The following is a 26,637-nucleotide window of genomic DNA, read 5'->3' as shown; positions in this document are numbered from 1 at the left end:
GATGTACCCACTACTAACTTTCTTCTTGTCTTCAAGGTGCTTGAGGTTCAAGGATCCACAGATATTTGTAGTGACCTTCTTCATCCAGACTTTAGATATTATTTCCATAGGCATTTTGATTCTTTCAGTTTTGACTATTTTCCCGTTAATTTGTCCAGTCCAAACTCCTTTGCAATAATCTGGTTATATATGCAGACAGTGCTGAGCATCAATTATACTATTATTATTATAATTTACCATTTCATATTTCAAACCCAGAGGAGAAAAGACACCCAGGAGATGATGCCAGTTTCCTGTTGTTTAACCTTATTTTCATAGGCAGAAGACAGTTGAGAGCCACATATATATTTATACAACCAAACCAGAGTAATTTCCTTCAAATCCAGAACATAAAAGAATATTTCCCTATAGGGAAAAACAAATAACCCCTCTAATGAAACCATACAGTAAGTAATAAATGAGCATTCAGAAAGGAAGAATGATTCTTATATGTGAGACAAAAGTCACTCAGTGGCAGCATGTGGGTATTTACAGGCACCAAAGCATATCAGCAGTAAATTTCTAAAGGTAAAGGAGGTGTTACCTATCAGAGGTCAATGTTCACTACCATCCAGTGCACTTGCTCAATAAGATTCTGTGGCTGTCAGGAAACTGGTCTGTTATTTTATAGTCTTATTTATCTTGGAACATATGGTTCATTCTTGTTACATTGGCAGGGAAATGGTCCAATCTCAGTCCAAATCTGTGTACGGTATTATTTTTCATAAGATCAAGTAAGATAGATATAGCACTTAGACCTATAAACCGCTTCACAGTGTTTAGTTCTCTCTAAGAAATTTACAGAGTAAGCTTATTGCCCCCAACAATCTGGGTCCCCATTTTACCCACCTCGGAAGGATGGAAAGCAGAGTCAATCTTGACCAAGTGAGATTCGAACTGCTGTCAGCCAGCAGTCAGCAGAAGTAGTCTACAGTAGTGCATTCTAACCACCATGCTACCAGGATCCCTTGCACAACACTAAAATATAATTCATTTCAAACACTTGTGTAACATCTATAATTCAGGGCCACCTACAGGTTGTACTTGGGTTTTCAGAACTTTAGCTCTAGGATACATAGATGGAAGGGAGACTTTGCCTAGTTTGGCATAGTGCACCAGTTGCAGTCTTAATTTATTATTTATTTATTTATTTATTTATTTATTTAATTTATTTATTTATTTCATCAAGCATGTATTGTACAACACATATAAGCATAAATATGATTTTGGATACATGAAATGGATACAAATAAAAAGAAACATTAGGACAGGGACCATAGGCACATTGGTGTGCTTATGCACACCCCTTACAGACCTCTTAGGAATGGGATAAGATCGACAGTAGACAGTCTAAGGTTAAAGTTGTGGTGGAAAGCCATGATAGTGCCCAATGCTTTTATCACCACCCAGAAGAACGAGGCCTGCCTGAAGACCATTCGGAAGATATTCTGTAGTTAATGGCAAAAGGCAACAGCCAGCACATTGGCAGGTGAAAGCTAGTATAGCTATATAAAATTGCTGTTGTGGCGCAGCTTTGAGTGCCAATAGATTTTTGTGTGTAACCAAAGGAGCTAATTTTAACTTTTAAAACCCTGCTTACTTTAGCATGTAGGCGGTGGTGAAATTCAATTTTTTTTACTACTGGTTGTGTGGGCGTGGCAGGGAAAGGATACTGCAAAATCTCCATTCCCAACCCACGCTGGGGCCAGCCAGAGGTGGTATTTGCCAGAAGCTGTAAGAACCTGCTGAATTTCACCCCTGCATGTAAGAACCTTTGGGTGCTGCAGATTAAAAGTATCTGTCTAGTGTACTTATCTGAAGTGGAGAAACTTAAGCTGTCTCAGTCATGGGGTGAGGGGAAGGGAGGGCTGAAATCAGTGCTTCTCTGTTGTAGAACCTCTACTGTCATCACCCCCAGATATTTGGGTTGCATCTACTTTGGCATTTTTTAGAAAGGCCCTTGTATGCTTTATGAGAGAGTAAAAAGCACACGCTTAGTCCCCCAAACCCTCTTTATTTCAACGGCTGTGAATTATGTTCATTCACAGCCCATAATGAGTCACAAATAGTTTGTAAAGAGTCCGACAGAAGTCTGCCCAAGTCTTTCAGGATAAGGCTGATAAGCGCCCACCTTTATCTCCCTTAAAACGCTGCCAAGACCTAATTGTCAAGTGGCTTTTCAAGGCCACATGGAGCATAGAGTCAAAACGGAGCTTCAAACTTGAAACTGACCAGAACGAACAAAGTTGCTTCCTGCAAAGGCTCACATGCCTTTGCTCCTCCTTTATGTCTTATGGGAGGAACCAATCATCTCCAAGCCTTACTCCCAAGTCATCCCCTTTGTCTTAACTGTTCTTGCCTTCTGGCAGCTCTGCACATGTGTGCACTGGGAACAGGCTCCCGGTGTTCCTCTGCCTCGCTGATGTCTGCAGGCTTCGGAGGCAGCACATAGCTCCCAGATGGCCCTGGCCCCGCCTCTGCCTCCGATGCAAAACCCTCACGTGAGCCTTCCCCAGACTCCAGGACTGGCCCATGCTCCTCCCCAACCTCCTCACTGTCCAACTCTGCTGCCACCTCCACAAACCAGTGGCGGACCACAACAGCCCTGAAGAAAAAGGTTTTCCCCAAGGCATCTAAAGCCTAATAGTTTATGATGAATTAGGTGACACTACAGATGCATATATACAGAATTTTTATTTTGATGAATTTATGTTTGTAATGTAAACTGCCACAAATTTATTAAGTAAAATAAATATAGAAATCATTGTAGAATACAATTCTAAATTCTGCATACGATTCAGAATTGACTTAGGTATCATTAACCTTTTCATAAGCATAGTTCTGGCACCCACTTACAGGAAAATGTTACTTTCCTCCTAATACTTGGACACTATGTTGGAAAATAAGGCTATTTTGCCTGATGTCTGAAAGCATGATAACATTTTTGGATATCAGCTCTCGCTCAACTTTATTCTTATATTATTGCACATTTCTACAATAAGATATAGATAGGAAAAAAGAAGTTACTTAAAGGACACAATAGCTGTTGGACTTAAATTGACTAAATGAGGAAATCAGTTGTATCTGTTTGAAGTAGACAGCACTTATACATACAAGCATGTGGTCACTTCTCTTCACTGACCATTGGTAAATACAACTTTACTCATGCGAATAGGCAGCATCCTATCATCACAAGTTTTCCCCCTTAAAAATGTGAATTGTCAGAGGTAATGAAATAGTAAGAGAAAGCTCGCTGGTGACTTGCTATATAATACATCTGTTATCTCCTATTGTCAGAAGCCTCAAGGGACGAATGGAAAGCCTTTAAAGAATAGATACAAATTATAACAATGCCAACACACACACACACACACACACCTTTTCTCAAATATGCAAGGATTTGAAAAAGCTAACTTCATATTAACAACTGTTTGTCACTGTGGTGTGTGCCTTCTGTACTAGCCATTTTATTCATTTTATTTTACTCAACTTCTATAGCCACCTAAATCATACAAGTGACTTTGCAACTTTCATAACAAAACTCTCACCAAATCATACCTTAGGGCAAAATTCTCTTCCTCCAGTGTGTCTGCAGGACATCCTTAAACAAGACAAACACTACAGCATCCCTAGCACCACTATGCCAGTTCCTTTCCAAACAGAAAACAGATATTTTTCTGTCTCTGATATTTTAGATAAAATTTACTATGGTGGGGAATATTGCCATCTTCTTAAGGTGGTCTCTGATTTATGACCATTTGTTTAATGATAGTTTAGAGTCAAAACTGACTCAGAAAAAGTGGTATGACCCATTCTTGAAGCTATGACTGTCACACTACTCCATGATTACATGATCGCAACTTGACAACTGGCTTACATTTACAATGGTTGCAATGTTTTGTGGTCATGTGGTAAGGATTTGCGACCTTCGCAATAGGCTTCTGACAAGTAAAGTCAATTGGAGAAGTTGGGTTCACTTAATGATTCACTAAAGAATGCAGTATAAAATTATTATAAAATTGGTCTGATCATGTGATAGGTTACTTAACAACCACATTGCTTAGCAACTGAAATTCTGGTCCCAATTGTGATTGTAAGTTGAAGATTACCTATGTTTTCTGTTTGGAAAGGAACTGGCGTATTGGTGGTGGGGATGCTAACATCTCTATTTTATATTAGAATAATGAAATAGAACCTGAAATTAAAGCTTTTTATACTCACTGCAGGGAACTTACAATGATTCAGTGAAAATTCATCAGTAAAAGAGTAAACCATACCAAAGAAAGCACTATTGGATTATTACAAGGTAGACCAGATTAAGAAACAGACTATACAGGAAGATGAGAAGACTAGAACTAAACTTTACTGTGATAGGTCAAAGTAACAAAATCTTGCAAGCTTGATTGTGTTTTACCTCCTCTCCCCCTTATATTCATGTGAATCAGGCAGACCCTTGTATGGGTTTCCTCAGAATACTATCTTTGTTTCCAGGGCTTAAGGAATACATCTTTCTTTGCTTATTTCCTTCAAAGTTATCTCCTTAACTTGCTAGAGCCATCCAATGCCATTCATGCGTGAGAAATTTAGAAGCTAAAATAATAAATAAAGGCAATAGACTACAGAGAGAAGTTTCCAATTAAAACTATAGAACTAAGCAAATTAGTACTTAATATTATAGAAGGTGTTTGGCCACAAAAATGATGCAGTTGTATAATCTAGTGTTATGCCAAATGGTTTTTGAAACTACTTTTTAATTAATGACATGGAACTAATTCATCAGTGAACCCTAAAAATCTTGGAAGGAAAACTACAGCAGAGGAATTTAACTGGAAGTTGACTCTCATGTCCAAATCTGATTGTTCCTATTCAAAAGGCTTTATTCCAAATTCAGAACAACTGTCTTAACTTCTTCTTTTTTTCAAAGACCAAAGGATGAAATAAATAGCTGCTCCAAACAGTTACAACAGAGATGGAACACCTGGTAACAACCCCTTTTGAACATAAAAAAAACTGTTTAGAGGTAAACATATTTTGAATTAGAAACATTTTACACATTTTTATTAAAATAAGAGAGAAAAGTTTTCTTTGCACTGGCAATTAACTTCCTTATCAATGATTCAGAATGAAAGAAGGCAACAGAACTGGTTTGGCTGAAATAAACAGACCTTGCAAATGGAAAAATAGCTTTTATTTATAGCTTTTGCAAATCAAAACTTAATGCTCTGGGACAAACTTAAAGATGAATGAGTAAATATTCATTCTAGTTGCCAAGGTGAAATATGTTCCCAAAATGAGCTTGCTATCTCTATAATACAATAATTGGGTAGTTACAGTTAAATCATAAAGACTATTTTTTCTCCAAAATTCTACAAGTTGATGAACAAAACTGAATTGCCTCCAAAAATTAACTTGGTGTTTGTTAGTTTTATTTTTTCCTGCAGTTTCCAAATTGGCATAATTTTAAAGTAAAGTCTTATTTCAGCTATGCCGGATTCCTGGTGAGCTGATGGACATGTTCGTGTTGCTTTTGTGGCAATGAAAACAAAGAGATTTGCCACTGCCTTGTTCTACATTTTTTTAAAAATATGTTTCCTATAGTAGAGAGTAGTTTACAGCCCTGGGATTTTCTAGTGGTCTCCAAGTAAAATCAAGTCCAACCATGCTTAACGAACCACTGGGGGAAAAATGTACACATGGATTTTTCTCTCATTTCAATCTTCCACCAATAGATTTCATAACATTTATCTTCCAGGCTGATAGCCAAGTAATTACTGCAGAATAGTCAAAATAGTATTGTTGCATTTTAGGGATATGCTAAGGTGGCTTCAGGTTATTGGACTAGAGTCCCTTTCAATGGATAATGAAAAAGTTTGTCACAAACACAACGTTAATCTTTTGTGTACCACAAAGCATTTTTTTCATAACAGTTGTTTTAATTGGTTCTTAAGCCAAGTAATAAGATGCAAATCTGTCTAGAGTTAAAATTAAGTTCTCAGTGCAAATAACAGACTCTAACCTTGATAAAACTTAATATTTCTTTGAACCGTTCTATTTTGAACATTACTGTTCTTTGCCTAATTGTAGTCTGCTGACATAAAATGCAATAATAAACATACAAACTCCACATTTTAATAGAGCAAATCAGATCAGTTTTTAGTATGAAAGGGGAAGGTAGATAAATGTTCTTTCCTTAAAAGGTGACATAAAATGGTCTTTGAGCCCTCTAGACACCTTGCTTTAGAAAACCAGAAATAATTTGAATTGAAACCAGAAGTTATAAATGATTATGGGTTTTTATTTATAGAATTTATAGGGCAACCCCCAATCAGAGTGTTCATCAATGAAAATACAAAACAATCAACATTTGAAAAAAGATCAATATCAAACTAGGACAACAAAACAAGATCTATGCAAACAAAGCTGAGGGTGATTACGGCAAATACTATTGCAACAGATTTATTTATCATTCTGGCTCAAAACACAGGGGAAAAAACACAGGTTCCCAGTATTTAGGTAACTTCTGGTTGTTAGAAGCAAGAGTCAAAATAATATCTACAATAAGAGTAGTGAAAAATGCAAGCTAGAAATATTAAACAATATTCCCATGCTGAATTCATCTCAGCAAGAGGATTAATTTTAAGTTTCTAACATTTGTGACATCTAATCCAATCTATAATGACTATATGTAATCCTCATGATTTCTTGATTTGTTAGCACAGTAGTCCTATTTTAGATAATTAGAACATAACAGTTTTGAAACACTTTGGAATGCAACTTATATTAATGTTTATGCTATGTAATTTTGAAAGGGTTTTTCTGTATTCTGGTTTCACCTTGATATAAAAGTCTTTCTAAATATCTTACTAAGAAATAATTGCGGGAATCCATTACAAAATGACTAATCTTCTAAGCAATATTTCTTAAAATTTGTGAATTTAATTTAATGTGTGTAGGGGAGTAGAAAGGAAGGCATTTCCAATTTTTTATATGAAAATTATCAAGATGCTTATTTCTTTAGAATAAAATATTAGTACGAGATCTCAGGAGACAGCATTTGGGAGTACTAAGATATTACACTACACTGATATTACAGTGATAAACTGTGTGCAACCACAATGCCAGGTGCCATCTGAAGCTTTATCTGGGCCATGTGGCTGAAAGTTATCAGCCATGATATTGGAAACAGTTACAGGAAAGGCTGATAGCTCTGGTTGTTAGCATCCATCACTGACTATGCTAAAGAACCATTATGCCAGAAGGAAATGAGCCTGTTGTGAGGGTTTTTTTTAAAAGGCCTAAAGCAGTTTTTTATCTGGGAACTTCACAGGTGTCATTTTTATTATTTATAAAATGTCAATTGTAGAAATTAATTGAATACACATCCAGCCATAGCCCTATTCAGAATTTAAAATATGAAATTAGATAAGGGTGAGACACAAAAAGAACAACATAAAGGAGAGAGCCATAGATTCATGATATTTTATGGCTATTTTAGGATTATCAAGCGAGGAGAAAACATCTTAGTGGAAATAGGGCTTTTTGAATAATGAAAACTGATAAAACATACCCAGGCAGAAACCATCAGCATAGATGGAACAGTAAGAGACTTTTAAAATGTACATCTTTTAAAATGAAGTTTTAATAAGAAACAAAATAGCAGAAATTACACTAAAGTTAACTGTAAAATATAATGAAACTATGTTGGACATCAATGGACAGAAACATTTCACAAGATAATTACATGATAGTCTTGGTTTAATTAGCAAAAAGGATAATGTTAACTGCTGCATTTTAACAGGAACTGAAAGTTCAGCAAGAGAAAGATGGATGGTTGCACTAGTTTATGCATGAGAATGATTGTACTACAAAGGGCTGTGAAAGCCAAATTATGGAAGATGTAATTGATTTCCCAGATGCCCTAAAAGCAAGTGTTCCTACAATGAATTTCAATACTTATTGAAGCAAATCACATTTACACTTCACTCAACTAAAATCAACGCGTACAATAAAATAAAATGTGTTGTTGATGATTTCATATGTTTATGAAAAAAAAAACTCTGCAATCATGATCCACAACCTGAGGCCTCCAAGGTACTATATAATCCCAATGCCAGGAGTACAACCCTACAAAACCTTTCTCTAAGTTGCCATCCCATAGCAATTAATTACTGTTAAAACAGATTCTAGAACAGCAATAAATACATATTATTAAATATATACTTCTATTTCTTTATCCTGGCCCTATCTGTTTTTTGCAGTATGGCCGCTGGCATGTGGGTTCAAAATCCAATGTAATATTACCTTCAAAAATCCAAGTTAAGAAAAGTATGAGTTCATTTAAAAACATGAACATCAATGATTCTGATGAAAGGAAACTTAAATAGGAACTAGAATTATTTTTTCTTACATCTTTTTCCTTCTTTTTATTTCATAAATTGATAGCTTAATGGCAAGACCTAAATATTTTGTATTATTTTGTCTATCAATGGATGCATGCAGTTCAGTTATTTAAATAACTAAATATTAATACTATTGATAATGCAGATAATATACTTAAAGTGACCAGACGTCCCGATTTCAGCGTGACAATCACGCTTTATAACAATTTGTCCCGTTTCCCGCCGCGTTTTTAAAAAGTCCCGATTTTCTGGCTTCATGTTGACAGCCCAGTGAATTTGCTTACGAAATCCTAACCGGGGCAAGACAAAAGACACCCTGTCTAATCCCTCTCTCTGTCTCAGTACCTTCATTGAAGATATTAAAACGTTAAAGCAACAAAACGGACCTTCCCCCCCCCCGCGCCGCTTTTACCTCATTTTATAAGAAAAAATGATCTAGTACCATAGAGCTGCAGGAAATGGCTACAGAGGGAAGTGACTGTTACTTCCTGGATTTTCCGGAGAGGAGGAGCACGGAGGTTGGAGGACTGCTCCGAAAAATGGTGGCATAGTTCCTTTGAAAAATATTTGTTGTTGTTGTTGTTTATTGGTCTTTTTTAGTTTTTTATTGAACACTTATAGGCCGCCCTTTTCCCTGAGGGGACTCAGGGAGGCTTACAATAATGAGGGAGGGGAGTGCAAGACAAGACATAAAAGAAAATGTGAGTAAAAAATAATTAACAATAAAAGCACAACATTCACTCAGCATTCGGGCGGGGAGAGAGTAAAGTCCTATCCCCAGGCCTGACGGGATAGCCAGATCTTGAGGGCCGTGCGGAAGGCCTGGACGGTGGTGAGGGTGCGGATCTCCACGGGGAGATTGTTCCATGGTCTTGTATGCCACCCACTCCCGAAGGACTCCAGGCGGCTTACAATAAACAAGGGAAGGGGATAAATAGACAAAACAACATTTCCCTGAGTAATTTCACCATTTCAATTTGCTCAGTTCTTTGTATTAACATCTACATCATTCTGGGTTTACTTGGAGTGCAAGCCTGCTGGTAAGTGGGTTTTTTTCTTTTATATTTTAATGTATTTTAAAATAATATTTTATTTATTGTGTATAGGATTTATTAAAATAGTTTTATTCTGTGTGGATTTAAGTTAAGAACTCCCTGTTATTAAGCTTTCCTCAATTAATCTCTGAGTAGATTCCCACCAACTTCAAGATCCCAAGGGCACATCTTGGAAGCTACACCTTTGCTTAGTTTATAGATGATGCCTTTCCTTAAATATGAAAATAAATACATTTATTGTTCAAATTTGTACATCTCAATAGAAATGACTCTCAGGGGTGACAACAATCCACTGAAATAATAATATAAAACAGTAATTACAAAAACAGGAGCAACTGTTATGAAAATTATTATTAAAATAATAATAATTATTATTATTATTAAAAAATAAAGAATAAAAATGGAGTTATTAAGTATATTAATTGCAGCAACCACAATACAATACCTCGGTGCTTCTTTTCATTAAACTAGACATACCCAATTCCAAGGACTTAAAAGACGCTTGCTCCTGGGGAGGAAAGCTATGGCAAATCTAGACAGCATCCTAAAAAGCAAGGTGACCAGATTTTCAGTAAAGAGGAACACCTTTGACTGGGGGTGGGGGCTTAAAAATTAAAAATTTTATACGGAGCAACAAAATTTTTCATACAACGCAAAAATAGTATTGTAATATTTTTTTATTTCAATATAACTACAATTTACAAATATAAATTGTAACTGTTGCCAAACATCAAAATTCTGATCATGTGACCATGAGGATGCTGCAACGGTCGCTAAGTGTGAAAATGGTCACTAAGTGTGAAAAATGGTCATCAGTCACTTTTTTCAATGCCCCCCCCCAGTCAAAGGTGTCCCTCTTTACCAATCTGAACATCTGGTCACCTTAAATATACTGTATACAGTAAATAAACTGGCAGTGCAATAAATTGTTTTAATATAATCATTAAATTATTGTATTTAAAAGAAATCTCTTCAAATCCTATTTCAGTGCCTCATCACATCAGAATGTGTTTGTATGTATGTTTCTGGCAGATATGAGTGTTGAATGCCCTAAGTGTATGCTGGTAGAATATATTCCCAGCAGGCTCACCCAAGTCATCCTAGCTAAAGCAAACAGGAATCTATATTGTGCACGAATCACTTTACAATATACTATACAGCAAAAGGCAAAAACACTTCTGTATTTTACAAAAGATAGAAAATAACAAAGTGATTGGCAACACAGAACCAAGTGATGGACCTTCAAGTCAAATGGCAGCCAAATATGCTACTGAGGAAGATCTGAGGATCTATTGGAGTTTATGGTATTTATGAGATGTCTAGGTTAATGTTTTCAGGATGTGTAAATGCTGATGTTGTAAGAAAAGAAAATCCAAAGTAACAGTCACAACATGGACCACATGAAGCAAGAATATGGGAAATTTAATGCAGTAAAATAGGAAATTAATCCACTACTCACTGATTTCCTTCATGTCAATGAACTGAAATGGGTTGATTTTCAATCAGAAGTGAAATGAAGTCATGCAGCTTACTCTTCAAGGCACAAAAAGCAAAGGTGTACATGTTTTTTTGTTTGATTGATTTGGCCTTGTCAAACTGGTTTTGGAAAAAATGGAAAGGAAAAAGGGGAAAGGGAAGGGGTTACTATTATTGCATAAATGTTGCTGCTGTTTTAAAATGTTTAGTCACTACTTTTTTTTAAAAAAAGCATTGTATACTACTGTTTTAAATATTAGTGGATTTAATTGATACTCTAATGGCCAATCTATATAAAATGCAATGCAAAATATCATTTACATTCCTGTTTGCCCTCCAAATATTTTGTTTCCCTCTCCTCCAGAATAAGCCAACTGAAGCACTCCAATAGGATATTCAGGATTTCCAAATATGGTTTGTCCAGGACAGGAAGTTATCTGCAGTTTTCTGGATATAGTAACATCCAAAATATGCAAAGTTGAGTGTTTTCCATGCCTGAGGGTGAGCGCTAATGGCTGATTTTGGCCTTTCTTTCTCCTCAAACTGTTAAAGATTCTTCAGACTGAGAGCTCCTTTGATATCAGTAAAGACCCAGCCATTTATAGGTTCACAGAAAGCCAGTCAAAAAGAAGATAAAGCATTCTCTGTCCTAATGTCCTTTGGGGCAGTTATTTCTTACAGGTTACTGTATTGCACACAGGATAATTGAGAAAGTCAAAGAATATTTTTAAAAAGTGGGTACCTGCTTCATTGATTATGGAAAAAAACATTACTTTTATCAAAAACATCAAGACAGTGGAATGTGCTTAAAAAAGTAGGAATCCCAGAGCATTATCTCAATACAAAACCTATACATAGGTCATGAATACGGTGAGATTGAGTCAAACAAGGTTATATACTCTTCCCTTAGTTATTCAACCTATATGTTAGATATACTGTATTAAGAAAAGCTGGATTGGAAGAATTTTTGCTGTTCTCTAATTGAGTACTTTCAAAAAGGTTGCCATATTTCTATTCTGCTGACTAGTATTGATACATACATTTATCTTATAAGCCACTTAGGACAGGGGTCTCCAACTTTCGGACCACTAAATTCATAATTTTAAATCCTGCGGACCACAATATGATCTGCCTAATGATCGGCTGGGTGGATGTGCCTAGGTGGTCATGTGACTGGATGGGTGTGGTCATCTCAATGTCAGTCACATCAAGGGCACCTCGCCAGCTTCTATTTGCTCCTCCCCTGCCACCCACTCCTCCCCTGCCCATTTGGGTTCCGTTTGGGCTGGCTCAATTCAAATCAGATCTGACTGAGGAGGCTCAGCAGAAGCACCTCACCAAGATCTACGAGCTAGGCTTTCCAAGCGGAGGAAAGACCGGTGGGAATGTAAGGCCAGGTACTGGCGCCTTGAGGCTGTGGGCTGAGATGGTCAGCCAGTTCCAGGCCATGATGCAGTCTCACTGGAACAAGGCCGTCTGGCTCTTTGGCACTAGTGGCACTTCCCTCCAGCCTTCGCCAAAAGTCCCGCAGCAGACCCCAATTCAGAATTTCTGCCTTCTTCCAACCTGCACAAAAAGACCCCGAATGGGGAGACTCTGCAGCAATACAAGAATTCTTTGCAGCCATAGTTTGAGCACCCCTGATTTAGTGCAATATAAAAATGCAAATAATTTTTTGCAGACCACCAAAATTTTCTCACGGACTATCAGTGGTCTACGGATCACTGGTTGGTGACCGCTGACCTAGGATATGTAGAATTAGATGATATATAAATTCTCATAAATAAAATTAATCAATAAATGTAAAAAAATTGCATCCCCCCCCTGGATTTCTGGTTTCCTAGCTGAGGGAAAACCAAGAGGAATAGTGTTGCAATGATTGCAGGTCTTTGTAGAAAGATTAAAGTATTTGCGTATTAACATTGGCATATCTGGTTGATGGCAGGGTCTTTGTTTGGCTTTAGCTTGTCATAGTCAGCCAGATGTTTCCAAGGACTTGGGAGAGGCAGAAGCTGTTATTTAATAATATCAAAGGTCTCAGGATGTGTTTCAACTAAAACTGCCTTTTGCAATAGGTGGTGATTTTGTCAATGCCAATGGTGTTCAAATGGTGTTTCAGCTGTTTTGGAATGTTATTATATTTTTATCCTGCATATTTATATATAACTCAAAGTAGTGAACAATACTCCTTCCTCCTATTTTCCCACAACAACCTTATGAGGTGGGTTGGGCGAACAGAGGGTCCCTGGCCCTTCCCAAATCACCAGCCTGCTTTCATGCCTAAGGGAGGCCTAGTACTATCTCCTACATAAACGGTCCTTCAGCTGTTTGACTCAAAACCCATTTCCCAGTCTTGAATATTGTAATTTTTTTAAAAAAATCACAAACATCTCAGCAGCAGCAGTCCCAAACTGGATCCTCAACTCACAAAAAAATAATTACAAACTGCTCCATTACTCCCAGGATATGCCAAATTATTCCCTTTAACAGCGACTACATGTAACATTCTTGGAAGTCAGAGATTTGTTTTAATATACAGTTCTATTCCTTATTTCTTTCAACAGTCTTAGTACAACACGTATGCAAAGCACTTTCAGGATGGATGAGCAGAACCAGAGGGTAGGATCAGAACTAATTTAAGTTAGATTCTTAGAAATTCCCGATGTTAAATTTTGTTACTTAACGGAATAGGCTGCCTCTTGAACTGGCATGGTCTTCTTCATTGGTCTTCAACTAAACTACATAACATCTATCTGAAAGGTTTTGCAAACATTGCGCCAATCGGGGTTGGATTACATGACTTTGAGGTCAATTCCACCACAATTTCTTGATTCTTTAAGAGAGCTCTATGTGCACACACACAAATTATTCTTTAATCTTATAAATCTTGTGCGTTAAGCTTTGCTTTGCTATAAAAGTGTTTTGAGTTCACCTTATATATAGGTAATGAATTTACTCACACACAACCCTGAATTGGCTTGCTTAATGTGTGTCGCGTTATTGTGCATGAACCGACGCGTGCACTTTCACGGAGCGGGGTTTATGTTGTCAGGCGCAAATGCAGTCGCGGGAGTAGTCCGAAGTGGGGGAATTTTGCACGTACAATAAACATTAGCACTCGTGGCTCAGTTACTCTGGAGGAAGCCTCGCCGAGTAAGCCTTATAGATTTCAGGTCAGCCACAGGTGGTTTGTAATTTCCAGCCATCGAACGACCGCTCCTCCTCGAACCCCAAGGAATCCTCTCACCCCCCCCCCACTTCCCCCTCCTCCTTGTCGCTCTAAGCCCCCCTCCCCTCCCATTCCCTGCAGCCACCCGCCATTCACGCGCCTACCCCTCCCTCATTTCCGCTTGCGCGGCCCCGGCTGGACCAATCCTCCTCTCCGCTGTCTTCCCGCCTGTCTCGCCGTGCGCATGCTTGGGTTATGCAATAGGCCATGCGCCCTAGCGTCCCAGCTACAGGGCGGCGGCGTTGGGGCAGATCTGTTTGCTGGAGGAGGCTTAGTCGAGGGTGGTGGTGGTGGTGGTGGTAGAAGAGGAGGCTCGGAGGTGGAGGAGACGAAAGGGGGAGCTGGCCTGGCCTGGCCAGCCAGCCCTCCCGCTCTGCCATTCAGGTGGAAGTGGAAAGAGGGGAGAGCGGGCCGTCGGCCCTGGGCCAGCTGCCTTCCGCTTGCCTGAGCAAGCTGGCGGGCGGCAGTGGCGGCCTCGGCACTCTGGGCCAAGTCCCGCCTGTTCCGCGGCGGCGAGTGGGCTGGCTTCCTGCGTGTTGTGCCGCTCCCCCCTCTTCTTCTTTTCCTCCTTTCCCTTCCTCCTCCTCCTCCCTCCCCTCCTTCTCTCTCGCTTTTCCCTCCCTCCCTTCCTTTCCCCGGCAGTAGGAGCCGCAGCGGCAGCAGCAGCAGCAGCCACAGCAGCAGTAGCCCGGATCCCCTGAGCCATGGCGCTGTGAGAGCAGCACATGGCGGGCGCAGCAGCCATGAACCCCCCACTAATCCATACAACTCCCCCCTGAAGAGCCACCGTGTAACTGCAGCCGCCGCCGCCCGCCCGCCCGCCCGCTCACCCAACAACCAACCAACCAACCAATTCGCCTTAGTTGAATAATATTAGACCACCAGCACCAGCACTGCCCATCGCAACTGCTCCTGCCGCCTCCACGCCCGGGCCGAAGACGCTCTTCTCAGCCAGCTTCCCTGCACCGCCGCCGCCACCTAAACCCCCGCTAACAGCCAGTCCGGTACCACCGTCGCCATGGGAGTGCAGGGCTTCCAGGACTACATCGAGAAACACTGCCCGAGTGCCGTAGTGCCGGTGGAATTGCAGAAGCTGGCCCGGGGCAGCCTGGTGGGTGGTGGTCGCCAAAGGCCTCCTCAGACCCCGCTGCGACTCCTCATCGACGCCGACAACTGCCTGCATCGACTCTACGGCGGCTTTTACACGGACTGGGTGAGCGGCGGGCAATGGAACCACATGCTGGGCTACTTGGCGGCGCTGGCCAAGGCCTGCTTCAACGGCAACATCGAGCTCTTCGTCTTCTTCAACGGCGCCCTGGAAAAGGCCCGGCTCCACGAGTGGGTGAAGCGGCAAGGCAACGAGCGCCAGACCGCCCAACAGATTGTCAGCCACGTCCAAAATAAGGGCACCCCGCCGCCCAAGGTCTGGTTTCTCCCGCCTGTCTGCATGGCGCACTGCATCCGCTTGGCCCTCATCCGCTTCCACATCAAGGTAAGCGAGCGAAGGCAAGCGACGGCCTGCTCGGAGGGCTGCCCAATGCCGTTTTCGCTGCCCCAGTGCTCCCTTGCATGCGTCTCCCTGGCCCGTGTCACCGGGGCCCTCTTGCAGCCCCGATCTGCCCTTTAGCCCTGCTCTGATTGCTTTTCGCTCCTTTTCTACTCCCTTCGCGCTCTCCGGTTCCCCACCCGTCTCATGGGGTGGAGGGGGGGGCTTTAGCAGGGGCCTGACGCCTATCGGGGACCAACTCCTGCGCCTGCCGTCCTTCTATCCATGGAAGCGCCTCGCACCTTACTGGGTTGAACCCCCCAGTCCTCCTCCCTTCCGTGCGGTGGACAGAGGGGCAGCATTAATAAAGATGGCAGCAGACTTTTCCCTCCCGGTTATGGTTTGACTAATTCCAGAGGGAGGAAGGGAGGGAAGTTCTGTTCTCCCATATCCGCAAAATGTCGTCGAAAACTAGCTGAGTTAGAACCTTGGGCGGGGAGTTGAGATTTCCTGGGATCCAGCGTGCTTCCCGCTGGTCGTTAATAATCATCCAAGGTTGCCCCGAAAGTTTGTACAGTAATTGCGTTTGTCTTGGCTACAACTCTTCCCCTCCCAGGAACAGAGTAGAAATAAGTCTCCCTACGTCCTCACTAAGAGGCAGGAAGGTAGAGGGTGGCCGAGCTGGCGTAGGAGAGGACTTAGTAAGCAAACTGATGTCCTCAATCTGTACAGGGATTTTTCTATTTATATATAGAGCTTTGAAAATCAGATGAGAGGAACAGGGAACATCCAAAGGCTCCCATCCACAATGTAAGAAGTCTAATGAGTTGCTAATATTAAACATCTCAATTCAATGTATTACAGTTATAGACTAGAAACCAATTAAACATTTCAAGGAATCCTCATTTACTTTTTCCATTGTTCCTAAACTTGGATTTCTGGTTTGTTAATAATACAAGTTTTTTTGGCATCTATCCTCAGGTCTTCTGCCATAATTCTTATGTTCATTCTTTTCCTGTACAAATATCTATAAACTGTAGTTTAAATTATAAAGGAAGATAATTGGTGATCATTATACTTGATCCAGGAGTGAGAGTTGCATAGTCAGTTGGGAACAAAATCTATCTTGTTATATTTCTGTTCTGGGTTCACTCAGTTTTAACTGTCTTTTGTGTTCCTTTTTTGAAAACATCAGGTTCAGGTGCTTTAATTCTATTGTTTTGATCCTTCAGATTAGTAAAGTGACCCTCCAACCTAATAACCACTCTTTGAATCAGAGTTATTTTTTGATCTGGTTGTTTCTTTTAAGAATTATTAGAATTATGTCTATAATTTGTTTAAATCATAAATGGGAAATTAGACAGTTGTCCACAAAATGCATGCAAGCAACAAGTTTTTTTAATCTATAATTTAGGGGGGACTTGTGGCTTGAACTACACAAAAGTTTGAAGTTTTAGACTAATAATATCACCATTATAAATCATTTAATTACAGTTTTGTAGAAGATACTAAGTTTTAAATTGTTACTGTACAGCAATGAAACAATACAATTATATATGTGGTCTAATAAATTTATTTACAATATGCTTTGATTTACAGATTTTATTACATGTAGATCAATGACCATAGTGCCATTCCTCCATTTTTCCCCCCTGGATAATTATGTAGTATTGTTCTCATGATAGCAGTTGTAATAGCATTTCATTTTATTTCATTTTGCCCTTAAAATAAAGCTACTGGTGAGGTATCCTGCTTGAACTCTTAGCTCTCCTAAGTAGAAAGTTTTGACAATTATGTTGCATAGTTGACTAAATATGTGACCTTAGCAGATAATGTACAGTTTTGTAATTGGACCTTGATTCTACCTTGTGGCATATAAGAGACAAAGGATACTCTCCACCCACAGCCCCAGAATATATTTACACATGGATATTAAAAGTTAGTTTTTAATATGTTCAGTGAAACTGAAAACATACTTTTTTCTGGAAGTGTGGGTTAATTGTTTTCTGACTGAAACTTAACAAGTTAAGGCCTAGAATTCATTCTGTGTTGTAGAATGGCTGTGATACTTCAGACTAAGTTGCTAGTGGAAGTCCCTCCCCTTATTTCAGTTGTAACTGGTAAGAAATTTAGTAAGCCTACAAGTCCACAAATCTGGTGTAATGATTGGCTTACATAAGTGACAGACATTAAGTGTAACATCATAGTGAACAAGTTAGATTGCTCTGTTCTTGTTACTCATCTATCAGAAGTGGAAAGCTGCTAAGTGCAATCATATTTCTTTAAATCAGATGTGACTTAACATTTCTAATGAGTACATGATTTGAAGCTAGAAACCCATCTTTACTGTAGTCTTTGAAGAAAAAGGATCAGTGATTTCAAAGAGTATTGATGTTCTGAAGTTTTTATTAAAACATTTTTATTTCCAACACTTAATCAGAATCTTCTTGTAAAATAGAAATAAAAGCAAATGTTATATTGTTAATGCAAACTTTAAAATCTGCTAGCAATAGCTCTTCTTACTCTAAATTTACAGAAAGTTGCAATAAGATATTTCTATGCAGTAATCCTTTAAAAGTGGACTGACTTAATGCTATTAAATCTGGTAGAATAAAGTTTTAGTGAACTATATTAAAGATAATATTAAATATATAAAATAAATTCTATCATGATGACAGTATGATTGTTATATGATTAATGAACATAATTCACATTATATTGGTGACATATAAAGTGCATAATTTTAATAAGTTGCATAAGCAATAGGGAATATCTGAGTCTAAACAGGAAAAGGATCATGGGAAGTTATATTCAGAACACATAATATGTCAATACATTTTAACTGCCTTTCACATTATAGATACATGATGCAGTTTTAAATAACTTTCAGTGAAATGTTGTGTTTCTGTGATTTGACACTCAGCAATACCTATTTGACTTTTTCTCCAATTTATCCAAATGTGTCGGATTATACAGTCTGTCACCCATCTACTCTGGCCAAAGTTTGTACTTAATAAGGATTATAGAAGTCATGTTCCATTACTGATAGAAAAGAATGCTTGTAGCTCAGGATTGAACTGTGGGATCTTTGGTGTTCTCTTGAACTTGGAGCTAGCAGTTAGAAGACACGATGAAAACTTAATTTCACAGTTCATGGACAGATCATAGTTTCTTGATACTCCACATCCTAGACCAGTGATGGGCAACCTTTTTGGCGTGGTGTGTCAAAAATCGGCAAAAAATCGAGCATAACTCGCGTTGTGTGTCACTTCGACAAAAACATAATTTTGCGCAATTTATAGTTTAAACTACAAAAATGTATAATTGCAATATATAATTGTATTTAATAAACCAAAAACAAATTATTTAACATACCTGCTTAGTAACTTCTTTGTTCATCAGTCGATTTCGTATGTTGCCCTTGATATTATTGAACTTGTTTGGGGTGCCGTGAACCAGGGCTGTGGAGTCGGCTGCTTCCAGCTCCACGTCCTCATCAACATGCCGCTCCAGTCCGCCCCAAGAGAACTCAGATATTCTCTTAATAATTGCATCTTTATTCTGCATATCGTGAAATAGAACTGGCGCACATCTTAGGAGAGTTTCTTTAATAAATTCTCCCTCATTAAGCGCTTTTGCATGCTGAGCTATGGAGTGAGCAATGCTCAAACTTGCAGAGTTTAAATTTGTAGAGCCTTTCATAAATTTAAGGATGGAGTTACCCTTAAACTATTGGCACCCCAATAGTTGCTGCTAATGGCACTCACAGTTCCCGTTGGCACTCCGGTGTTCCCTGCTGTGGTGCGGTCGTAACCGACAGTCCCAGGAGTAGACTCTCTGTGCCGGCCTGACTGGAGAGAGGCGCGCACTGTTCCCGCGCTCCTCTCCTGCGGGTCCTCCCTCGCCGCGCTGATGACGTGTGTGCGCACGGCACGCACGCCTTACCAGCAGCCCCTGCGCTCAGAAAGGGGCGGCGGCGATACAGTAAGTGAGTGTGGGCGGGGGAGATCACACGTCCCGCCCCCCCCCCTGGTTCCTCCAGCACAGATTCTTTCATCCTCGGCGGCCGTGCAGGAGCCGAGGATGAATCGCATGAAATCCTGTGCGTGTCACCCCAAATGGCTACGCGTGTCAGCACTGACACGCGTGTCATAGGTTCGCCATCACTGTCCTAGACCAAGCTAAATCCCAATCTTAAAAATGCTAGTGAATTACTGGAATTCTGGAAGCCTGGACAAATCTGTCATCCACATTCATATAGAGATAAACAACATCTACATGCTGTTCAAGAAACAATCAAAAAGCCAAAAAGGAAACAAAAAAAATCAAAATACTTCCTCATCAGCAATCAACACCCAGATGAGCAGAGATTAAAAGCAAGATTAGCACTAGACCTACAATCAAGAAGTAAACAATACCTCAATCAAGGAACCACCAATTTAGGCAAACAAGCTAACAGTAAACAACAACCTAATGAAGGAATCACAAGACCACTCCCACCTATACTGACTAGGCAACCACTAGTATATAAAACGAGCATTTTTTTTAAAGAATTGATGATGTTACCTTGTTTGATAATGAAACCAAGCACAGTGAACACCAAAGACCTTACATAATCCATTACACTTGAAGGAGCTCAAATCTGGGAGATGTAATCTGTAATAAAACTATTTTGAAGCAAACAGAATATCATGCATAATTTATCTACTTTCTTTTTCATGATTTTGATATTCTTAAATCTCTGAGGAGAGTTGTAATACTAGAGTCTTTCCATTGCTTTTATATTTTAATTAGCATTTGCTCATAAGACTTGTCAATCCCCCCATCCCAATATTGGTTGTATGTGTGGGCATCTAGACTGATGCTCACCACCAAATTGGCGTGCTTTTTCTGGGCAATTGAGCAAGAATTGGTCAGAATAGTCATTGTGGAAATTGAAATTTATAGTTTTATTTTTTAGTTTTTAATAGACCAAATAGAAGATGAATAGAAAATATGGATTTATAAAAGGGATTTTATAAAAGTTTTGTTTATGGTTATGTTGAGTGAGAATGTGTTTAAGAGAGTGGGAGAGAGTGTTCTAAAGAAAAATTCTCAGCTCTGTTCTCCATATTCAAAATAGTTATTCAGATGTATATGAATTATATTGTATTAAGAAAATTAGATTATTAATATTTAATCAATACAAGAAACATAATATTCTTCCTAGAAAAAGTCCCACAAACTAATGTGACCTGTGTGATTGTACTATGCTACCTCTACAGCATTTAAGATGTCTAGCAGCAAATTTAACAATTAATAGTTAAATACAGTAAATTACACATATTATTAATTCAGCTTCTTAAAAGGATTGGTGGAAAAATGTGGGTTCAATTCCCCTTATGAAATTGTAGAATCTAAATGAGGAAAACAGTTCATAAATTTGAAGCAGTGCAAGAGAAGGCCCCTCTATGCTTGCTACAAAGCTGGACATCTGACATTGTGGCATTTTTATGGAAACTTCTCTTGCTAAATGCCTAGTCAGGTTATTCTGAAATTCCTATGGCATGAAATGGAAATTGACAAAATGATAAAGAGGGTCTCGGAATAATTAAATGAATCCATGTTCATAATCATATTCTAACTAGCTTCCTTGGTATATACATTTTCCAGAAATGTTGATGTAATTAGAAAAAAAATACTGTTACTGCTGAGAGTAGACCAACATTTTGAGGAAAATGGAAATGTATGAAATACATAATTTTGAAATGTAAAGAGTTTAAGATAAGTTGTGTTAATTTATTATTGTATGGAATATACTAATTAAAGTATTCTGCAAGAAACAGTGGAGCATGTATTTTTATTAGAAAGTTAATGTTAGTTTTATAGCTAGTTTAAAATAATTTAAATTTTGTTAAATTCTAAATAAATATTATTACAGATAGTTGAATTCTTAGAAATGTGGAATCTACTCACTTTTTCTGGGTAAAAATAAACCAGCAGCCGAAAAGTTTGAAAAAGAAAAAAAATTCACCACCACTATAGTAAAGTGAAGAAAGTTTTAAATTCTAATATATGCAACAAATACTGAAAGCACATATTTTCTGGAAAAAAGACCCTGAGAGTAATGAAGGGGAACCCCACCCCCCAAAGTTGAGAATATTTGTTTGCTACATAAAATATCATGTAATCAGTATTTCTGAATCTGAAGTTCTGTTACCTTTTTAAAAAAATACCTTTTGAGAACTGAAGTTTTGCCTTTCTTGAGAAAGACTTCCCTATCCTTTTGAGTTCTAAATTATTTTGTATAGTATAAAAATTGTATTATGTTTTAAAAATGTTAGGAAATGCTTCATAATGCCTTTCAATTTTTTCCGCTTTGAATGATCTAAAATAGATCTCTTTCAAGCTGTTATTATTCCATAGAAATTGACCTACTTCAAGTTCCAGGGTCATTCTGTAAGGAGTAGAAATGGAATTGTAGGTGAATTTCAGGGAAAGTTGGTCAAACTGTCAAGCATAGAAAAAGTTATTTGATTGATCTACCACCAGAAGAGTAGGATAGAATATGATAAACCTATTAAGGCAGGTTTTCTCAAAATGCCGGCTGTGACTTGCCAGTGGGGAAGAAGTCTTAAAGCATTACATGAAGTGTCACTGTACAATGATTTCCTTAGAAGTTCTTTCTGAACAAGCTTACTAGTTTCATCCAAAGGAATGCTGAATATAAAGCAGTGTGGTGTTGAGAGTATTAATTTTGTTTAATTGTATAAAGTTTAGCAAGCTATGACTTTATATTCAATATATGAACTTTTAAAAATGTGATATTAATGTAGACTTTGGTTTAAATGTACAAATGGGAGCCAACTTTTTATATACTTTTTTGCAACTCCTTTTCTTTTGCATAGGTTGCACAAAGTATCGAAGATCACCATCAAGAAGTAATTGGTTTTTGCCGAGAAAAAGGCTTTCATGGCTTGGTTGCATATGATTCAGATTATGCATTGTGCAACATCCCTTACTATTTCAGTGCCCATGCCCTAAAACTGAGCCGTAATGGAAAAAGCCTCACAACAAGCCAATACCTGATGCATGAAGTTGCCAAGCAACTGGACCTGAATCCAAATCGGTTTCCTATTTTTGCTGCTCTTTTAGGTAGGTAAAATAACACATGGTAATCTGTATGTACATGTATGTGTGTGTATCCTGAAAATTTGTTAAAGGGAGACTTGTATGTTTGTAAGCATAAAAGCCCTGAAAATATGCTGAAAAATTCCATTAAATCCATGTTTTAGCTATTTGGAAATCAGCCCACTTTAATTGGGAAGCTTTCAAGCCAAAATTTCCGTATCACATAATTGAATGTTATATGAAATGTACATGCAATTAAAATTTTCTTAACTTAATTGGATGATATTTACAGGTACAATCATTATTATGAATGAATAAAGCTTACTAGAAAAGGAGAAAAATTTAGTTCTAGATACTTTTAAAATGAAGAGCATGTCTGTATAGAAAATTCTAATGTCCTATAAAATAATTTTAGAATAAAATCTGTTAAAATAGAAATTCTTAGAAGAGTTAGTGGCTACAGATGTGTGGGATTTTGTCCTGATTGGCCCGTGAAAAAGACAGGAGAGTGCTGCTTTGCATGCAGCCCAAATTACTATTTGATTTGGAGTTGGGTGTAACTGCCACCAAATGCTACTTATTTAGCTAGAAATTAAAGCATTTTATTCACTATAATATATTCTGATTGACACTTAGTAAAATGTCCTACATATTACAGTCCTACATATGAATAGCTTAATTAAAAAAAATTAACTGAATAGGATCAGAAATAGTGAAAGAATGGTGATTCCAACTATATGTAAATGCTAAGGTGATTACAAAGCTTACTCTAGTACACTCTAATACACATCAGCATATTTGTATACACATAGAGTACATAGGAAATTGAGATAATGATTTAGCTTGCATATAATGTAATATAATATAATATATAATAATATAATATAATCATAATATAATATAATCAAGATGTATTTGTTTGCATATAATTTATTTGAAGATTTCAAATGGTAATTTATTGTTACCAATAAATCCTAATTTTAAATCATGGTTTCAAGTTATTTGTCAGCCTTATGAGGTAGACCAGATAGCAATAGGAATAGCACTTAGACTTATATACCTCATCACAGTGCTTTACATCTCTCTCTAAGCGGTTTACAGAGTCAGTATATTAGCCCCAACAATCTGGGTCGTCATTTTTCCAGCCTCGGATGGATGAAAGGCTGAGTCAGCCTTGAGTTGGTAAGAATTGAACCCCTGACAGTCAGCGGAATTAGCCTACAATACTGCATTCTAACTACTGTGCCACCACACAACCAAATGAGATAATTCTACTTTATTGTAAGGTCATATTAGCAGAATCTTGTTTGTCTGAGAGTACAACCTCGTCTCTTTATAGCCCTAAAACTAGGCAGGAGCTCATTGAGTTTCATGCCCTACTACATTACTGCTGTGACCAGCTGCCTTTTATATGACTGTTCCCTTAGTTGCCCTGTGTCCGAAAGGTTATTCTCACATACCATTATATTTCATTGATGGACTTACCTATTGACAATATTTGTTAATATTGCAGCCCACCCTAATCAATAATAATTCTGGACAACAATAGTATATCACAAACTTCAAACTTCAAATTGTATACCAGTGAAAGTCATTAAGTGATGATACAAGCTATGAGACATTGCCAGATTCAATGAAAGATTGAAAGCATCCCAAATTGCTTTAACTTGCTTATTGAATATAAGGAGAGTTGGGACTTACAGTATATACTTCTTGGAGAAGGATATCGCATTTAAGTAGAGAGCATCATTGAAAAGGCCTACTGTCAGACCTGCATATTCTGTTATTAGGAGAAAGAACACTCTCTAAATGTTCTTACCACAGACAAATTCTATTTGGACAAGGCTCACACAAATCACAAAACAATTAGCCAATTCATAGAAGATAAATTAGTGATGCTTAGAAAAACTTATTATTTATAAAAATATTGTTCAAAAACATACATAAACGTATATAAAATAAGAAAAAGGCACTTATGCACCCTAAACACTAAGACAGCCCTTTCTGCTCCATACTAAGAGAGTCATCCTATAAATACACCTTCTAATAGACTCTGGTTCAGGTTGTTTGAGTAACCAGTTAGTATTGGCAAAAGAGATAGGGGAAAAAATCTTAAATCAATTTAAATCAATGTTGTTTAGTGCTTGAATGTAGGCAAGCATTCACCACAAAACTGATACATCCAAAGATTTTTTTCAAATCAATCATCCTTCAATTTTCTGTTTTAAAAGATGAAGACAAGAATGATAACTGGTTGATGCTATCAGCAAAAAGAAGATGGAACCTCTAGAAAAGATATGTTGTACAATGTAGCTTACTCTGTGCCTATAGTTAGTATAAGGATCGTAAAGCTCTTGACTTGAGAAGTTGCCCATAGCAGCAGTGATACTGTATATACTTTTTCCTGGAATAGCGACGCCATCTGGATTACTGAATTTAGCATTAGTCAGTAATATATTTTTTATTTAGCTGTTTTCCACAAAAAAATGAGGATCAAGAAATATTTCAATACAGGATTTGCTGACTAAAAAGGCTGCATTTGAAAATATCAGTGGCTTCGGTATCCCTATCAAATATACTGTATTGTTTAAACAAAAGTGGATTTTTTTGTTTGATTGGTAAGGCTTGCCACCCAGTGCACAATTCCTTTTACTTTTAGGAATGCCTGCATCAAAAATGTAGCCTTCCATCTAATTTCTATCTTGATCACTTAACTCTGTGTGTTTTTCCAACAATTGCCAAGAACTTTGATGGAAGTAGTCGGTAGTATTTCAGTATGTTTTGATGTGACTGAAAGTACTGATTCAGCAACTTTTATATATTTTTTTTCAAAACTGGAACTTCTTTGACAGTGAACTTAAGTGTCTTGTGTATTGTCTCCATTATCATAATCATCAACCTCATAATTACATATAAATGAATGATTGCCTGGCTAGCCACTTAGCTGATATTTACATTTTCTGAGATAGGTCTGTCTCTTTTGCTTTCTGCATTCTAGTGTGACCCAAAACTCTGACAGAAAAGTTCTTATAAGAGAGGAAAACAAGATTGCAGTTGATTTCAGTATTTTACCATCTGAAACTACACCGTTGAATCTTAACCTGTTTGCGTGGTAGAACAACAGTACCATAATGAAACTATGAATATCATCACATGTTTTAATCAGATAGATTTTTGGGATGTCAACATAAAAGTTGAACATCATTTCATCTTTGTTTATTGACAGTGTTGGAAATGTATCCATTAATTCCAGAAGTATGGGTAGATCAGATATTGGAATGATTTTATGCTATGCTGTCTGTTTTACCCTGATGCAGAGCCATAATTTAAATTTTGGTATATCACCACCACAGAAGTAAAAGTATTGGAAGAAGGGAGGCTTGTGTTTCTTGTTTCCTTCTTCTTTCCTACTAAAATGTTTACACAACTTAGAATGGTTCAAAAAATTTTTTGCCTTGGTGAATCATAGAATATCTTCAGATATTCAATTTTTGTTTTATGTCTGTTACTTTTATTGTAATAGAAGCAGAGCCCTGATTTTACATTCTCTAGCTTAGGAATTGTTTCATTTGGTTGAAGTGGTCCATTTAGCAAGTAATGTCTGAAGATCTTAACTCCTAAACATGATTATTTGGAAATAGGTTTCTACTTTCAGATAAATACAGTATATATAAGAATTAGAAGTTAAAAGAAAAAAAGAATTAGAAGTGATATTAGGAAAAATATAGATTAATTATGTCTATTAACAAAATGGAATTCCATGATTTGGGAGTAGAATTTGAAGCTAATGTTTTTTAAAAACCCTATCCGGCTTCATTAATTCCAAGCACTTATTTAAGTTAA

General features: G+C 37.8%; 1 protein-coding gene and 1 long non-coding RNA gene across 2 annotated transcripts in view; one reads left to right on the top strand and one right to left on the bottom strand.

Moving 5' to 3' along the window:
- The window catches only part of LOC116503680, a 51,634-nt gene extending 37,428 nt beyond the window's left edge, over nt 1-14,206 (bottom strand). Inside the window, exons 1-2 of the long non-coding RNA XR_004254729.1 lie at nt 13,930-14,206; nt 10,953-11,089 (exon numbers count right to left, since the gene is read on the bottom strand). This is a non-coding gene — a long non-coding RNA (uncharacterized LOC116503680). The remainder of the gene's footprint in view (nt 1-10,952; nt 11,090-13,929) is intronic.
- Nucleotides 14,207-14,434: 228 nt separating this feature from the next.
- The window catches only part of FAM120A (family with sequence similarity 120A), a 64,760-nt gene continuing 52,557 nt past the window's right edge, over nt 14,435-26,637 (top strand). The window contains exons 1-2 of the mRNA XM_032210249.1: nt 14,435-15,690; nt 22,572-22,818. Coding sequence (XP_032066140.1) covers nt 15,217-15,690; nt 22,572-22,818 — 721 coding nt within the window. The 5' untranslated portion in view covers nt 14,435-15,216. The remainder of the gene's footprint in view (nt 15,691-22,571; nt 22,819-26,637) is intronic.

This window comes from Thamnophis elegans, chromosome 2 (genome assembly GCF_009769535.1).
Source record: "Thamnophis elegans isolate rThaEle1 chromosome 2, rThaEle1.pri, whole genome shotgun sequence".
NCBI lineage: Eukaryota > Metazoa > Chordata > Lepidosauria > Squamata > Colubridae > Thamnophis > Thamnophis elegans.
This window is presented reverse-complemented; position numbering and strand designations above follow the sequence as displayed.